This window comes from Oxyura jamaicensis, chromosome 15, assembly GCF_011077185.1.
Source record: "Oxyura jamaicensis isolate SHBP4307 breed ruddy duck chromosome 15, BPBGC_Ojam_1.0, whole genome shotgun sequence".
Taxonomy (NCBI): Eukaryota; Metazoa; Chordata; class Aves; order Anseriformes; family Anatidae; genus Oxyura; species Oxyura jamaicensis.
The window spans coordinates 9,460,978-9,479,312 of record NC_048907.1 but is presented as its reverse complement, the minus strand read 5'-3'; the positions used below and the strand labels follow the sequence as shown (position 1 = coordinate 9,479,312).

The window sequence follows — 18,335 nt, the reverse complement described above, 5'->3', positions numbered from 1 at the left end:
TATTAGAACTGGACTGAAGAAATGGAGCAGACCCTTCATTCTGACTATACTTTGAAAGAGCCTTGACTCCCCTAGCCAGTGATTCCTCTCATACATGTCTGCAGTTCAGCGTCAAATTATTAAGAGTGACTGCACAGAGTAAACAGTGATTTTGTAATCCTTGCTAATAACAGTATCAAAAAAAAAACCTGTTGCTGCAGTCCTTTGTCACAGTCTTCTTTAAAATACAAATGTAACATAAAAATCTGCATCCCACAACTACTCACATTACTTAAGAGGTCCTACTTCATTTATGATGAATAGATGACAAAAGACTGTGGCTTTTTGTTTGTTTGTTTGTTTTTTAAACAGAGCTAGTTAGCTATACAATTTGAGAGCAAAAGCTAGTGACTGGAGCTCTAGATAAAAATAATTAGCGTCCATAAAGTGATTGTGAGGGAGTGCAGTTGGACAGAGGCAAACACTGAATGTGTTTAGTGTACCAAAATGGATTGGTGATACATGTCCTGATGTCACGCTGATGATCTTGTCTCTACAGCATGTTTGACTTGCCTTTGTTTAGGAACAGATAGAGCTAACACACTGTAAATAAACTGCTATCAACAAACCAATGGAGTAGGTGCAACTCAAACATCTCCTGAGACCATGAAAAGAAAAAACAGTCTCTACCCTGGCTCCATTTTTCCTTGCTTTTGGAAGCACAGATCTTGGTACCTATGGGGATACAGACCCCAGATCTCCTTAGGAATGTAGCAGTAGCAGCACCTCAGTCTCTGCACCCTCTGCCACCATCTAAGGCATTTCCTTGGTCTATTGAGACCTTTGGGTCTCCCACACATAGCAAAAGGGTCCCCATGGACAATCAACGCCAGTGGCTGTGCGCTCCAGGAGAAACCAATGTGTCTCAGCACTGCCGTGCCTGTGATTCCTTGGGAAACCTAACCCAATTTTGGTAATCCCCAGCTCCATGCACTGAAATGAATGAGGTTACAATAAAATGAATGAGGTTTTAAATTGCAATATATTTGGAATTGTTTTAGTCTGCCTTCTGGTTTTGAGTCTTCAGGGGTCCCTTGTTCAGTTTTTCTTTGCAACCCACAGCATGAGAAACTCATTTAAAAAAAAATAAACCAGAGATTGTCCCATAATTTCATGTTTCCCAGAGCTGGGCTCTGGGAAAATGCAAATAGCACGATGCTCAGGATAAAACTGCTGGAGCTAGCAACACAGCGGCAACCAGTTTTCATCTCGAAGGGTAAAAACCAATTACTGTAATTTCAGAGGAAACACCAGCAACGTTACCTACATCTCCCCCACCTGGTGCCAATGGGCTAATTGGGAGCGAGGCTTTAAAAAAAAAAAAAAAAAAAGAGAGAAAAGGTGCTGGAACACCTCCGTGTTGGACCCTTCACGTCGTTACTCGGTACCTTTCCAATCTGCGATGCCAACTGTCAGGGGAAGGCTCTGCATTTCGCTTCGGAAATCCCACAGGAGCCGTGGGGGCTTTGCCGACCTACCTGCGAGCCGCTTCCCGAGCTCCTCGCCCCTGGGGACCCACCGCCGGCATCCCCAGAGGCCGCGGGGGTGTTTCGGGGGCCGCAGCCTGGGAGCCCCCCGCCCTCCTCCTCAGCGAGCGGCGGGAGCCTCGGGGCGCGGAGGGCTGAGCATCGCCCCCGGCCCTGCTCCGGGGGGGACACCCGCCGTGCTGGGGACGAGCTCGGAGGGGCTCCGTGCCGCCGGGGGTTGGAAAAAAGGGGCCGGGGATCCCGGGGGGAGTCTTGAGGGGTTCGTGAGGGGACCGCGGCGCCCACCCGCTGTGGGGACCGGAGGGGGGGCGCGTCACGTGGCACCGTGTGGCAGCTGCGGAAGGATACCTGGCCGCGGGAGATGAACGGCGGGGGGTGGAGGGGGAAGCCCCCTCCCCTAGGAGCTGCCTCAGCGGCTCCGCCACGCAGCGGGAACCCGGTGGCAGCGGAGAGGCGTCGAGGACGCGGGGGTGGGCTGAGGGCTGGGCGGACGAGTAGGTCGAGGGGGAGAGAGAGAAGAGGCGGTGCTGGGAGAAGGGACTATTTATTCGAGGAGCCCCTGGCAGGCTGGTGAGGGGCGGAGTGATCCCGGGCCGGAGTGAGCGGCCCCGAGCTGAGGCAGAAAAGGGAGGCGAGCCCGCCGGGCCGCCGGCCCCGCCAGGGCACTGCGCCTGCGCCGCCTCCCCCTCCCCTCCCCTTCTCCCCTCCCCGCCGCCCTGTGAGGGGTGCCGCGGCGCCCGCCCGCCCTGCCGCCACCGCCGGCCCCTGCCCCGCGCCCCTCACCCCCCGCCCCGACGGGGAGCTCGCCCCCAGCCATGGCCCAGATCCTGCCCATTCGCTTCCAGGAGCATTTCCAGGTGAGCGCGGGGGGCGGCGGAGGGGGCTCCCCCCGGCTCGGTCCCGCCCTGCCCCTCAGAAGTGAAGGGGGGGGGGCGCGATGTGAGGGGCCGGGCGGTGGGTGCCGGGGCCGCTGTGGTGAGGGGAGCCCCGGGGCGGGCTGCGGGGCTCTGCCGCCTCCCCTCATCGCCCGGCTGCGGCGTGCGGGGCGGCCGCGATTTGTGCAGAGTCACGGGGGGACGGAGGCGGGGGGGGCGCAGGGCCGCGGGGGGCTCCTCAGCCCCGGGGGGGGGGGCGCATCCCGCTCGGGCTGCCGTGGAGGGGAGCGAACTACGCTCCCGAGCGGCCGCCGGGTCGCGGGGGTGCCGGGGACCCCCTCGCCGTGCGGCTGCTGGCTGGGAGGAGGAGGGCGGTGAGGTGGGCTGCGAGAAACCGCTCGGGGTTCCCAGCCGCACGGCCTCTGTCCGCCTTCCAAACGTAACGACGTTAACCACAGAAAGAAACTGACTAAAAATGACACGGTTCTGTTCTTAATAGCCTGTGGAAAGCGTAATGCCAGCACTGGAAAAGGTCCGTGCCTAATGGATGCGGCGCAGACAAACCGGTTTATCTGTTCCCGTGTAAAGCGGCGGTGAGGGAGGGTTGTACATGGAGTGAGGGAGCAGCAGCCTCCGAACGTGCAGTTTGAGGCAGGAATTAAAGGAATTTGCTAAATGAATGAGAGAACAGGAAGTGGACTTGGCAAGTCATCCTTCTGTCTCCGCACCGCCCCTTTCTGTCAAATCGGGCATCCATTTCAAAACACGCACCGGGCGGCCCCACGGCGGGGGGCTTGCTGCCACCCCAGGCGTTGCAGCTGGGGGAATGGTTACGGCCAGGTCCAGCTCCTTTTGGGAAGGGTTTTTTGGTTGAATGTGAGAACTGTCTTGGCCTTTCTGGAAGGAGACCAACCCTGGAAAAACAATGATAGGGCAAGCGAGTTCCAGAAATATCTAATCTGTGCCAGAGGGAGCACGCACACCTGTCTCCCCAGAGCTCTCACAAGTCAAGGGTTTCATACAGGGGAGAACTAGACAGTATCTTCCCCTTCCCCCCTGCCAACGTCCACGGAATAGCAGCGATTGTAGTAACATAAAATTAATTCATGAGAGCAACTGTGCAGCAGTCTGAGTAAGAAAGTTAGGATCAAAGCATTTTTGATGTCAGGCTCTCCTTAGGGAAGAAGCATATAGTTCTCACAACTTAAAGCTAGCAAATGTAACCAGTCCTGCTGGTTGTGTTTGGTCTGTACAGTAATGATGAGAGAGCATCGTACCTAATAAGTATGCTGCTTTCCATATTAAATGACTGTTTCTGTGAAGGGCTAGTTCTGTGTCTTGCAACACTGCCAATATTAGCATTGCAATACTTCTGTTTTGGGTGGGGGGCTAGCAACATCTCAAGGGAGCTGTACTGAAGTCATATTCTATTTTTTGCTACCACCTGCTTTTTCTCCTAAAGAATTTGATCTTACTGGACCGACTGAACCTGTGCTTAAGGGACTTTCCCCCAGCATGGAAGCTGTGTAGGGGACCCCTGCCACCAGCATTTGGGACCAAATTGTTCTTCAGGATTCACCCTTTCCTGTTCCCCCTGCCGCCCCCCCCGAGCTGAGAGCAGTAGCTCCAAAGCAGTGCTCTGTGGATGGAGAACTGAGATTAGCAGCTGGGAACAGGAATGCAGTCAGCCTCCTTGGTGTTGCTTCTGCATTTGTCTCTGCATGGCAGGAGAAATGGGGAGGGAGATCAGAAGGAATGTGGGAACTGGTAGTGTTTGCTCTGGCTAGATATCTGAAGTATGGTTTTATCAGCTCTAACTTCTTACTATGTTCTAAACATCTAGACTTGCGGCTTATTGTTGGCTGGTAGGGAATTTTCTTATGAAAGGACTGGGCCTTCACTCCTGTTCATAATGTTTCATTATAATCCATGTTTGCCTTTATCAGCTTAATCTTTCTTTTTTTCCAGATTGTAGCCAAGCGACTTCCTTGGAAGCAGTTAAATTGTATTTAAAAGGAGTAGTATGACAGATCTTCTACACTGCTTTATGATGTTAAATAAAAAGATTTCTTATAACCATGCTGCGTATCAGTGGTCCTGTATTGAGTCTTTCTAACCTTAAGTCAAACTGTGTACTGTTTGTATCTGTAGCTATTTTAATTAAATATGGCTTTAAGTGGAGTAGCTTTTAACTCAGTTCCAAATTCAGCCTGTTGCTGATGGAACATTATTTCGCTTATCCTCAAAGACTCCCCTGTACTTTACTGGATGGAGAAGTGAAGGATGCAGAAAGCATTCTTCAGGGAAGCTAAACAGAAGTTGTAGTGCTAAATACGGAATTCTTCTACTCTCTAGTTGGAAGTGGATAAACGATAAAGTGAACTGAAACAGTGATCTTGGTCCACATAAAACTGGAGGAGTACTAGGAATCAGTAGACTGTTTACATTCCTTGTGAAGCTCATTTTGCTTTATATTGATCATTCTTCTGACTGAACTGTAGCTCCCAGCTTGTGCAGGAAAAATGACTGTCAGTCACAGTGCACATTGAATCCCAAGTTCTTATAGCTTGTACATTCACCTCTGGTATGAGCATATGAGCTGTAAGAGGGAGAGCAGCTAAATAAAGGTATCCAGGTACGGATGGGGCAATACTCGAGCTGAGAATGAACCCCTCTGTTTTACTGTTTGTTTAGGTCCACTTAATGCAATCAGACTATTGTTTTTAGGTGTGAACTCTTCACAAATCCATAAAGAACCAGCACTTTGCTCATCCTTCCCACAGAGGTTATCATAATTAACTGAAGTACTGCAGCAAGGGGTGGGAATAAACTAAGGACTTACCTCTGATAGTCAACCAGCTACAGTTTCTGTTGGAGTGGTAAACTATAAATTTACCAGACTGAACTCTTCTAGCAGGATTATAGTTAGAGTGGGAATGCCATAAAAGATTAACTATGCTGGTACATTCATAAACTGGAACCAATATGACTAGAATTCAGTGAACAAAGTGTTTTTGGTCTAAAATCAAAGTTTTTCTTTCTATAGTCATAGGTTTGTTCTTAAAAAGCTTGTCTTAATCCCCTTGTGAGCTTCTTTCAGTTCACACTAGCAGAAATCTCTGCTAGCCTGTGCAGAAAACATTGGTTATGACAACTTTTAGGTTTCTCGGTTGGGAGCTTTGTCCCATAGATGGACAGATACATGGATCTGTAGGCAGGCTTCTGCTTTCTGCTGAGTAACTAATAAAGGCTTTTAAGCACAAACAACTGAAAAAGAAAAAAGTATGCATGATTTACACCTTTGATGCATAAATTTTATGCGTATTGGTGCAGCACTGAGAAGTTAAAAGTATCCTGGTCTTAAACATAAAAGGGTGTAGAGTTCTGGACAAAACCACTTTTTTTGAATAGTCTGAGATGTCATCTTAAGAATTATCTGTTGTGCAATAGGCATGACTGAGCTGGACTGAAATGGATTTCAGAAATTTGCTTTGGCTAGACATGTGGGTGTAAAAGCACTCAGGATGTTTTCAAGCTGCAAGTGAATTCTTTGGACTTGTATTCAAAAGGTAGGGCTAAATATCATGATTTGGCTGTTTAGTGTAGAAGAGACTATATTTGTTCATATTTGGGTTGAAAAGTGCCCTACATGTGGTGGAGAGGCTTACTGAATAGATCTAGTCGTCATCACTGACATACAGGAACAGGGTTTTGTGTTAGGAGTAACCAACATTTAAAATGGAAGTGTAACTGGAACTAAAACTAAAACCTGTGATCCCGTGGTCTTGCACATTTCAGCTCCTGCATGTCCTTAATGTCCCTTGCCTGTCAAGATGGGAACAACTATAGCAGGAGACAGAGTGGGAGTGGGATGCCCAACAACTGTGTGTGATTCTTACTGGGCATGTGATTATAACTTTATATAGCCACACAAGTGAAATAAAGTGTTCTGAGAAACTCTTACTGTGTTTCTGGTTTGTATAATGCTTTAGATGATGCACGTTCTTACTGTTCTAGTAGGCAGTGATTAATATTTAGATATCTATAGCTTCTGTCCAAGCCGTGCTCTTTTCTAATGGGCTTAAAACAGCAATTGATTAATGCTGAAAAGCTTTTCCACTAGAGCTGTGTGGCATTAAGCTCAAATGGGATATTTAGTGAACCCTGGATGGATCTTAAATTCCCCAAGTCATTTAGACTCCAGCACTTAACTGATGATATGGCCCAAATATTTGGGTGTCAGTACTGAACAGACAGTAAGTTAGGCTCGTGTATTTCCCAACAGAGAAATGGGCTTAGTTTGAAGACTCTGTACCAGTGTCTGCGTTGGTCTCTGCTTGCTCAGTCTGGATGTCTGCACTTCTACAGAAAGAACTGCATTAGAAAGCCCAGCTTTTAGTAGAACTCTCATGTAAAAGTGTCAGTAAACTGGGATGAGGAAAGATTACTAAATTTCAGATGAATAGTGATTTCATCCTAAGTGTAGGATTTAAATAATACACCTCAGGTTAATTTTTACCATGTCAGAAGTTCTCAGTATCTAAGATGCTTAAAAATACATTTGGTAGGCAGTGATCTAATCCAGCCTGCAGTAATACTAGATATCTGCAAAGCAAAAATCCTTATCTGGTTCATTCAGCCTGACAGTGAAGAGTCCTTCACTGTACACATAGATAACATGCATTAGGGCATGAGAACGGCAGGGGAGGAGGAATCAGGCTGTTACGTTAGAGCAGAGTGCTGTCCCTTCCTCTAGAGTGAGACCTACATGGGTGTGCTTGGTGGAGTTCTTCTCAACTGGATTAGCAAAAAGTAAAGTGGGAGGTAAAATCATCAAGGAGGTGCACCCCATAATAAATGCCTCTGGAACGGCTCTGTAATATTGAGTCCTACTTTTCAGAAGAAAGCAAAACTGGTCTGAGAGTACTGCTTGCGTAAGCAGTGTAATAGAAAATGGAAATTCAGTAGCAAGTAGAGGCCTGCTTACTCCCTTACAAAAAACTGCAAAAATCTCTAATGTATGTAAGCTGCAGTACTGACACGTAGTGCCTTTACTTGAGGGTTTTTAAGATGTAGAGCTAAATGCATACTACCTACTGTAATAAAGTTTTCTTAGCTCTGTACCTGAGGAAACGGAGACAGTGTTTTAGGATAATATAGTCCAGACTGGCCCAGCAGGCAGTCCTACCCAGGCTAGAAGCAGTGCTGGCTAATATGCCTTTATTGGGTTGTAAAGGGAATCTGCTCTTAGGTGTAGTCATAAGGAACGTGCATCTTGCACTGCTTCTGTGCAGTGCGTGTCCTCTGAGAAGGATGCTTACTCCTGCCCTGATGGAAGGAGGAGTCTTCAGTGTTTTCACACTGCTAATGTAGGAAGCTGCTATTCACTGAAGCCTGCAGTATTTGCATGGCCATCCTTTAGGCAGCACTACGATTGTGCCTTTAAAAGGTGTGACAGACTTCCGTAGTAATGCCAGCAGCAGTCGTGCAGTAGTACTGTCAGTTACTGAGACCTTTGCTGGATGTTACGACAGTTAAATCTGGAAGTTACAATACCAGAATTTGATGCAAAATCTTATTTCTCTTAGTGAAGGTACCTAAAGGATTATGATTCTCTGACATAGCCAACATAGATCAGGTTTTGAAGTGAATAAACTTGGGCTTAAAGCTGAACTTGAAGTAGGCTAACGCCTCCAGATTCTCAGCGTACAGACTGAGTGTCAAGCAGCTTTCTTGGAGAGGATGTCGAGCCGAAGCACAGTAACCAAGAGGAGACATCGGAGAGCCTGCACTTCTGCTCCAGTACTCTGAGCTTGGACTAATTAAATCGAGTTAGAAACTTGCCTATGCTGCAGTTAAATCTCTTACGACACTTCACTTTATCAGTGTTTTATAATGGACTATACTTTGGTAGATGGACTTGGGTCATGCCCAACATTAAAGTGTTCAAGTGTCTGCTTGTGTGAACATGTAATTTGTCAGTAAGCGGACATTGTCCAGGCTCGGGCATGTGAGCAAGAGCCCTGTAGCAAAGGGATGATCATTTATTCCTCTTGATCAAGCTCAGATGATGCAGCTACAACTTGTGTTTACTGGGTACCAAAACTTTCTGCATTCCTCATATGTAAATGGTTTTCCTTCCTGACACAGAAGCCTGTAATAGCTGCATGCCCTGTGCACTGTTCTGGCAGACTTCTGGGGCTGAGCAAACGTCTTTTTATATGTGCATACATTTGGTTTGTGTTGTGTTACCGAACCTTCAGTATGCTGAGATGAGCAGTTACTGAGCTGAAGAGCTCCTCATCAGAAAACTGAACAGAAAACAGCTCCTGAGGCATCCTGGGCACAGCTCTGACACCGCCTCACTGCTCGGTATCTCACTTAGGTACCCGGTTTCTGGTTTGGCGAGTGGCTTTGCATAAGCCGTAAGGAGCCGTGATCAGCCAGATCAAAGCACACTGAACAGTTTGAGCTGTGTGCCCCTCGCTGCCCAAGCGGTTTGCTCGATTGTGTGAGGGTACTGGTGGTGTGCATGGAAGGAGCCTAACGACTGGGTGATGCTGATGGCATTTCTATCCTCTCTGCCTGAGGGCAGTCTTTTTTTCACTTGCAGTGCACTGAAAAGCAGTATAGGTTAATCCCTTAAGAAGCTTCAGTGAAGCTGAAGCCTCTGTTCATTTGCTTGGAAATCATTGCTGTGGGGCATGAAGCAGGTGCTTGGGCTTGTCACACTTACTGCTGCACAAAAGGCAGCTTACATCCCTGCCCAGCCGGGGCGTGCTGCATAGGTAAATCTGATTTACTCCAGACCTAAAGCAGATCCTCCTTCACTCTTCTTGTTAATCTGAAACTGGAAGTGGCTGGAAACAAAGTTAACGCAGGCAGATCAAAGTAAGAAATACTCATCTGTTAGGGCAGTGACACCGAATGATGTAAAGTTGCATTAAGAATAGCTACTTTGTATGGTCAGATGCCTGAGCCCAAGTTCTGCCTGAGCTGGACTCGGAGGGGAGGTCTGCAGTGAAATCCCTGCCTTTGCTGTTAAGCCAAATGCTGTGGCATCCTGGGCAAGGGAAGATGCAATAATTGATTATTTTAACACATTTTTCTTAGCTTGCACTAGTAAGGATTAAATTCAGAGAAGCAAGATGAACAAGTCCATTTATAAAAATAGGCCATTGAAAACTGCACTGAGCTCTTTGTGTGAACGGTTGCACAGCATTTCTACTAAAGCTTTGAAATAACCTGGCAGCTTTAATGCTCGTGTTCTGAGACTACGGCAGAAGTAAGAGGCTGGACAGCAGGAAGTAGCTGCAATTCAAAAAAAAAGCAGATTAAATTTGGTACCACTGTAACTTAAGAGTTTCTGTCATCTTGGGACAGCTTCACAGGGGCTATATCTGGAGGTTTATCTGAAACAAATCTGAGGTCCTCTGAGGGAAGAAGCAAATACCACCACGATACCCATTGTTTGGCAGCAGAATTCAGACTTTTCCTTTGTATAGTATTTTGGTTGTTGTGACAGGATAGATTTTACCAAACCGTGATAGCTATTAGCTAATAAGAAAAGACAGAAAGAGCATAAATACTGTCTAAACACAAGCTATGACTGTAATCCAGTGCATTCGAGGTTAACGTGTGCTTCCAGGGAAGTAGTTGGTGCCGGAGTGATCTCAGAGGAAAGAGTTATCGGAGATATTCTAAAACTAAATGAGAACTCCTGGACCTGCCAGTCATGTAGCTTGTTTCCAGGTGAAAATGGGATGAAGTTTTATCTCTTAGTCGGTTTATATCCTGTTTTTCAGTTCCAGCAGTACTGTAAAGCTGGAACATGGTGTTCCAGTTTTGCCAAGGTAGACATGGTGAGGTCTCTGCAATTAAGACAGGCCCTGGAGTGATGTATGTTCTTCATCTGTCTATTGGTCCCTCAGCTTTCTTTTTCCTAATGAGATGATAGGGAGTTGAAGCTTGGGAGGATGTAAAGATAAAGGAGTTAAGACTGCTTCATTAATTGTGCTATAAATACTATAGATGTTTCGCTTGAGTATTTCTGACATCTTAAGGCCCTTCCTTGGAAAGGAACTCGTACTTAACATTGCAACCTTGGTATGCTTGTTAGAATATCTGTTTTAGTGGAGCAGCTGGCATAAAACCTGTAAAGATAAGCGATACTTAACAATTCCTGAACTTATTCTTGTCAATGCAATAGTCCACATTAGACTATGGTGGTCAAAACACTGATGCTTCCTTAAATGCTATGGGAATACTGCAATATCAATTCCCATCTAAGGAGAAAACGAGGGAAGTCTGATGTCTATCAAATTACTAGAACCACGTTAAGCAGTAAATACTTAAAATTCCTTAGTTTGTGTCAATAATATAACTGTGGAATGTCTTTAAATCTCTGTAAACTGATGTTTGTGTACTTTTTACAGGTGGAACAAAGCAAAGAGAAATAGATGATAAATTAGAGTTTCAAAATGTTCTCAGATAAATATGCTAGTCTTGCATTTCCTTCTGCAGGACATTTTATATGTAGAGGCTTAAGTTAGACATGTTTTCATGAGAAGAATAGTAAAGCACTCTGTTTCCTCTTTTTAGCTCCAAAATTTGGGCATTAACCCAGCAAACATTGGATTCAGCACCCTAACAATGGAATCTGACAAATTCATCTGCATCAGGGAGAAAGTGGGAGAGCAGGCGCAAGTAGTGATAATTGACATGAGCGACCCAACAACACCCATTAGACGTCCAATTTCTGCTGAAAGTGCCATCATGAATCCAGCCTCTAAAGTAATTGCGCTAAAAGGTGAGTAACCCTTTATTCTTGTAACATGAAACCTACGGTTTAGCTGTGTTACTGCTTATGTATGCTCTTAAGCGTAGAGCTGTGTAAGCTTTCTAAGAAGAATGTCTATTAGAATAACAAGTCTTGCCTGAACTTGCATGCCGTATTTTGGTAGTAGATTTCTCAGTAATCTTTGGATGATTTGCCTCCAAGTAGGTGTGAGATGCTTGGGCACTGCAGCCTACTATTTTCACTGAGGACCAGGTGAACGTATGGTATACTTTCCCTTAAAGCAGATGTTCGAAGCATAATGGACACTTGTAGACATGCACTGGGGGAGAGTAAAACCACTCTTACTCTCTTCTCTGTGCTGACCCTTTCCTGTAGCTCTGAAGAGCTTACTAGATGCCAACAAATTGTTATAAGGCTGGCCAGTAACTATGTGAGTCTGAACATACAAAAGCATGAATGTTAAGTTTGGTAACTGAGAACCTGCAGATAGAAGACACCTGTTTATCAGTACCTGTGGCATTGATCTTGGCTTTAAATAACACTGAGCTGAAAGAAATAATTTTTAGTATATCTCTTTTCTTAAATGGGTAACTTCTAGTATTTACTCTCAATAACTGTTTGTTACTGACTATGTACTTTTCTTTCTGCATCTTATCTAAACAGATGGTGAGTGAACTTTGTCATGACATTTCATGTTCAATAGTACAGAATGGTCTAATCTCATAAAAAGTACTGAACTTTGAGGTAGCCATTTGACAGTTTACTTCACAGCCATGTAGAGGGGATCTTAATCCTCAACTGGTATTACAGTGGAAGCGTTCTCCATTGGCTTGTTGCTAACCATTTGGCTGCTTTGACTATTGACTGTACCCAGTGGAGAAGTGTGTTCTTAGTTTGTGTGTGTATATATATGATGGAAGTACAGTTGATAGACAAAACCAAGTTGCAATACTTTTATGAGAGACCTCTGCTAGCATGTCCTGTGTGCTATTCATTTCTGCCTAAGTGTGGTATTCGGTGTGAAAATGTGTGACGGCATTGCTTAGGGGTCCAAGAAATAACAAAGCATATAACTTGCTGTCTACGATATCAGACTTACACTGACAAGAGGTGAAAACTAATGTGTTAACATTTGACTTTAGCTGTAATTGTGGTTCACCTGGGGTGCTAATACATCTTGCAAAGGACTGCTTTACCTGGCTGTGGTTAAAGGTAACGATGAAAAGATCTATTTCAGATCTGTTAGCATTCACTGTCCTTAATCTTGGACCCCTTTTTAACAAACCTTATTGGCAAGGAAAGTGCCTTTTCTATACTAGCAGAACTTCATTTAACTCCTAAAAGGAAACAGTAGCATCTGTTTTTAAAACTTACCTGCTACCACTTACTAAACAGCTTATCATCAGTTTCTAAGAATATATTTTTATTCTTGCCACTGTTAGACTTGCTCAAAAGGAGCATTGTTCTGTCCATGCAGAGTGAATAAGCCTGTCCTCTGAACAGACAAGGCTAAGTGTGTGATTTCACATTGACATGCAAAGTTGTGTTGTCAGGTATTGCAAACTTAGGGCTTTTCTTGTATCAGTAGTGTAATGGCCAAAGGTTTTGGGGGAAAAGAGAATAAATAGAGCTACCTAACCCACATGCTGTTGCTACCCAAGATAACCAGTGTAACTACAGTAAACTGCACTGAGGACATGGTTTTAAGTCAGTCTGCCACACCAGACTTTCCCTGCTGATTAACGGAGGTATTAGTAGTTAAAACTGTTGCGTATTGTGACTGAGTGTGCCGTGATTGGGAGTTGCTCATAATCTGTGGATTATTGAGCAATAAATATACAATCCCACTCCCAAAGAAGAAATGAAATGGTTCTTGAGTTAAAGTGAAAGAGTATGCACAATTTCATTTCTGGATTGCATGTGGCATTCTCCCGGTGTACCAAGCTTTATGCATTGTCCTTGTGTCTGTGGTTCTCTTGCTTTGCTCTGTACCGAGAGTAATCCCCAGTCGGTGTCAGTGGAGAATGCAGCACTCAAGGGATGCTTCCATTCCTTGTGGAATGGAGAAACTTCATGCTCCAGTGAACTGAAATGTAAACTCTTGTGCCGGTTTTATAAAAACAAATCAAACAAAAAAAACAATAAAACGTGCTTGCCTGACTACACTTGCAGAGAATAGTCTTAAATATACTGATGAGTCTGTATCTTGGCTAGGAAAACCTATGTAAGAGTCTGGCTTTTTGTCTCAGATCTTGGCCTAAGAAAGTACTCAAGTACACGTAATACTCAAACTCACCCAACCTTGCTGTCTGTGACTGCATAGCATGTTCCACTCTCTCGTAATCCAGGTAACTGAATTATTGTAGTTTAATTGCAGTTTAGAGCTCTGAACCTTAAACTCATGTTGCCATACTTAAGCAATATGGCTTTGGAGCTTGCGGTCCCCACCCATCATCAAGAGCTAGCCAGCTGTTGAAGCTTCTTAAGCCATTTCCAACTGTAACACAGCAGTTCAGTTTATTCTAGACAATAGATAAGCATGAGCTTCTAGCTTGTTTTGTCAGCTTAACGGTTCTTTCTATGTTCTTAAAACTAGGGACATCTTGCTTTGTTTTTAGGAAGACTAAGAGCAGTTTCTGGTGTCCCTGTTTAGGTGGTGAACCAGAGCCCTTCCAGAACTCCTTGTCTGCCTTCTGGATGCCAGGCACTATTCCCAAATCAGTCCTTTGATAACACCAGTCTACTGCTGGACAAAATGTCCAACATAGCAAATACATTATTTCCAACTATCAGTTTACAGCAGGTGTTAGGCCTGGGTTTGTTGCATTTGTATAAGACAGGAACTGTGTGTGCAGAGGTGCCAGGATGATCAGAAACAGCCTGCTTTCTGTCTCAGGAAAACTAGCAAGCTGTCCAAGGATCAGGATAACAGATCTTTACGCTGTTAATACAGGGAACATAAATGCTGCATGTGGGAATTCTGAAGTGTCTTGCTTTGTTTCTTGGCACTGTTATACAGTAAATTGATCATATTAGTTTGTTATACTAAAGCCTTACAGAGCAGCCTGAGTTGCATATTAACTTGGGTTTATTGTCTCTTGGAAATGATTCCACAGTGGCCAGCAGCCTTCATCTACCAAGATTTCCGAGCAGAAGCAACATCTACCAGTTTGACAAACAGAAGTGTTACTAGCAGGGAAAACACTTCAGAAATGTGGATAGAAATAAAGGCATTACAAGCCAATACTGTAGCAGTCTGAGTGGGTGTCTTGTGAACAGAAAACAATATTCCTAGAGCTGAATAGTCTTAGTTGCAGTCAAGTAAAATATTACCGACTTCCTGAAGGGGATGGAATCCCGTATTCTTTGACTAGTCAGCTCATTGGGTTGGCTCAATTACATCAATTTTAATACTCTGCCCCTACTTGCTTCTGGTGGTTCAAACAGATGCTAAAGTCAGGCCTAAACCTGCAATATGGTTACCCAAATCATGAAGCAGCACTGTTAACTGGAACTAAAACTCCAAGCCTTTCTGTAAACTTCCCGACCTTTTTACTGTCCTCTTCAATAGGCAGTTGTTGTACTACTGTTTTACATAGCCCATCCATTTCCCAGTTAAGTGCAGAGCCTGTTCTGCTCCAACAGGACAGAGTGGAAGCTGTGGTCCTTGGCTAGCTATTTCAAGAGCTGTTGCAAGTCTCTTGCTGTTGGATTCAGTTCAGGTGAGCTACTGCAGCTACTAAATTGGCACAAACTGGAGCCACTCTTTCTATTAATTACACTGAATGACATCAACTAGACAGCTGTAAGTTGATACACTAGTGCTGCTACATCAGCTAGTTTACTCAAGCTCTGTCTTATATTGTTTTGTTGTTGTTGTTTTTCTTTAACTACTCTTTATAGTTAGTCAGAATACCTATGCTTGTCAGTCGTTGGTTGGAATGCCGTGTAAGTGTCCATAACAAGTTTTTTTTGCATCAGGGCTGGAGGAGGTTGTGGGCTGGGAGGAGATTTCGTTTGGTATGAGTCAAGTATCAAAGGATGCTCTGGTGTGACAGGACACTGACCCTGTCTGTAACGTCACTGGAATAGTGGGCTGGAGGATGCTTGTAGGTAGGCAGACTACAGGATGGCTGTCGTAGTAATTGATCTATGATGTTTCTTGGTTTTGTCATACTAGCTGGGAAAACACTACAGATCTTTAACATTGAGATGAAAAGTAAAATGAAAGCCCACACCATGGCGGAGGAGGTGATCTTCTGGAAATGGATATCTGTGAATACAGTTGCCTTGGTAACAGAGACAGCAGTCTACCACTGGAGCATGGAGGGAGAATCTCAACCCCAAAAGATGTTTGACAGGCATGCTAGTCTTGCGGGCTGCCAAATCATCAATTACAGAACTGATGAACACCAAAAATGGCTGCTGCTGATAGGAATTTCAGCACAGGTAAGTTACCTGTAAATATCACACTATGAAAATGATCAGGAGAGCCTTGGCCTTACTTAATAGCTGCTGTGTTTTCTTAAGTTTGGTTTCTTCAAAAATGCCTTTTGTGGAGGAATAACCTGACCTTTAATGTGATTAAAGCACTGGGAGAGGGGATGAGAGAGACACTTGTCTCTTTTTAGTTAACTGTCCTAGTGGTCTTGCATTTGAAATCCTGCCTCTAAAAGCTGACGTTTTTTCTCCCCCAGCAAAATCGTGTGGTTGGTGCAATGCAGCTGTATTCAGTTGATAGAAAAGTCTCCCAACCTATTGAGGGCCATGCAGCAGCTTTTGCAGAATTCAAAATAGAGGGAAATGCCAAACCTTCCACCCTCTTTTGTTTTGCTGTGAGGAGTCCTGCAGGTGGCAAGGTAAAGTTTGCAACAATTTTCTTGTTTTGGTATAGCAGAACCCAGTGCTAGTAGAACTTTAGTGATCTCACAGTTCACTGTATGCTGTCTGAAGCTTGTGGACCTCATATACAGCATATTTGGTCAGTATGAAAATGTTTTATTTTAATGGGATAGAAACTGCTAAAAGTCTGAGTTGCTTTCATGAAACTTAAGCATAAGAACAAGTGTAGATGCAATAAGAACTGAGCCCAATTGAGCATCAGTTTATGCCCAAGTTTTGCTTTGTGTGTAAAGGTAAGTCATCAAGCAGCCACTTATGTCTAGAATCCAGTACAGAAGAGATTTGATAAGCTTTGGTTAGTAGGTAGGTTGTTTGCATCTAGCTAGTAGTGTGTCTGAGCAGCAGCTGAATAGATTACAATTTCTGAGTGGTCTGTAAAGAGCATTACAAATTCTTATGCTTTCTAGTTTTTTACTGCACAAATTGTTAATAAATTGACAAGAAGTCTCACTCAAAACTTCTTGAAATATAAATATATAGTCTGCTTTCATAGAAAACATGTCCTTTAGCTTCTTCTGTGGGTGGTGTTTTTTTTTTTGTTTTTTTTTTTTTTGGTTGGGTTTGGGTGTTTTTTTTTGGTTTTTTTTTTTTTTGTTTTGTTTTTTTGTATTATCAAGTTCTGGGGAACTTGTCCTTTGGATAAGTATCTGGAACACAGCTGCCCAGACTGTATTGCTTCAGAACTGGGCAGATATTTAGCAGTCAGCTGTGGCAGATGACTTCAGTAGCTTATCTGAATAGAGGAACTTCTTTAATGTGGTTGGTCTTGCAGGCAGTCTTGTGACATGTACTCTTTTACATCCTAGCTTCACATAATTGAAGTGGGTCAGCCAGCTACTGGGAATCAGCCATTTGTTAAGAAAGCTGTTGATGTATTTTTCCCACCTGAGGCACAGACAGACTTTCCTGTGGCAATGCAGGTAAATGTTTGACCAAAAAAAAAAAAAAAAAAAACAACTTTATAGCCTGGCATGTAGCTGGTGTCTGTCATAAAGAATGTTTTCTACTGTGGCTTCACTGTTATTACTCCGAACTCTGGAAGGACTGTTATGGGGAGCAGACTGCACATTAAAACAGAAACACACACACAAATATATAGGCTGTTCCAGAATTTGTCTGGACATGTCAACTTAAGGTTGTATTAAAAACAAAATACACACACACAAAACCAATAGTGTCTTCTGGTAGAATGTCTCTAACATCGGTCAGCCTTCTTGTTGAACAGCTAACAAGTTTGGCTAGCTTCTGTCTTATTGACAGCAGTCCAAAAGTAACAAGACACCAAGTATTGGACGCAGTCAGTCAAATAAGCAGTACTGTAACTCATGGGTTCTTGTCTGTACTGATAATTCTTGTTAATAGCAGATAATTCTGCATTTTCAGGCTATTGAACTGTCTACTAGTGATCAGAGTTCTAGATTTGAGTGGTACGGCCCTGAGGTAACTGGGCATGAAAGTGGCATCATCTACAGTAGATGTCATAAGACAAATCGAGTGAAGTTTCCTAAATTAGCCTACCTCCTGTAGTAGCAGCACAGAAAAGGTACCTTAGGACATTACTGGGAGTTTTTTTTAGGGAAATAATATGACTAGTTGCTTTGAAAGACAAAACTTCACTTCGGGTGTCTACAGGACTACACATTGTACTTGAAAAACAAACTATCTTAGAGCATGCAACTGCTGACCAGCCTAATAGACCTGCTTCATAAATAAACCAAGAGAAGCCATAATAAACTAAAGAAAACAAAGCAAGCTGTCTTCATGGCAGGACTCATGGATCTCATTAACAAAACTTTTGAAGACTTTGTCCAAAGTGAAAATACTTCTAAATACCATCTGGGTTTAAAAGCCTCCCTTTTTTTGTGACTTGACAGCTAAACTGGAGTCCTCAGCAGCTGAGTTTGGTTTAGGTTCTGCTGGTGTTTTGGGTAGCCCTTGATGGAAAGGAGTGGGATTGTCTCACTAATATTTTTGAACAGAAACTTGTACTGACATATCTGACTAGAGTGCTAGTTATGTCCCAACTTTATTCCTTATCCTGGCTCATTAGGATGAGGAGTAGTAAGTCCTTTGTTGCACATGAATCTTAATTTCCCTTCAGCCTCAGTGTTCAGTGGAGCTCTGGCTCCAAATGGCAAGCAAAGCTATTCATTGCTTTGAGTCTGTAATGAAGAAGCCTGAAGCTATATTTGTTCCTAGCATCAGTGTAAAGGCACGTCACTGCAATACTGT

General features: G+C 44.0%; 1 protein-coding gene across 8 annotated transcripts in view; it reads left to right on the top strand.

The window, feature by feature from the left end:
• Window positions 1-2,155: 2,155 nt before the first annotated feature.
• Window positions 2,156-18,335, top strand: part of CLTCL1 (clathrin heavy chain like 1) — a 37,775-nt gene continuing 21,595 nt past the window's right edge. For 2 of the 8 annotated variants that reach the window (XM_035340136.1, XM_035340135.1), the window contains exons 1-6: window positions 2,157-2,383; window positions 11,003-11,210; window positions 11,865-11,867; window positions 15,382-15,650; window positions 15,899-16,060; window positions 16,910-17,023. In XM_035340136.1, coding sequence (XP_035196027.1) covers window positions 2,342-2,383; window positions 11,003-11,210; window positions 11,865-11,867; window positions 15,382-15,650; window positions 15,899-16,060; window positions 16,910-17,023 — 798 coding nt within the window. In that variant the 5' untranslated portion in view covers window positions 2,157-2,341. Of the gene's footprint in view, window positions 2,384-11,002; window positions 11,211-11,864; window positions 11,868-15,381; window positions 15,651-15,898; window positions 16,061-16,909; window positions 17,024-18,335 lie in introns of all 8 variants that reach the window. The other 6 variants (XM_035340134.1, XM_035340130.1, XM_035340132.1 and 3 more) reach the window with 6 other exon arrangements.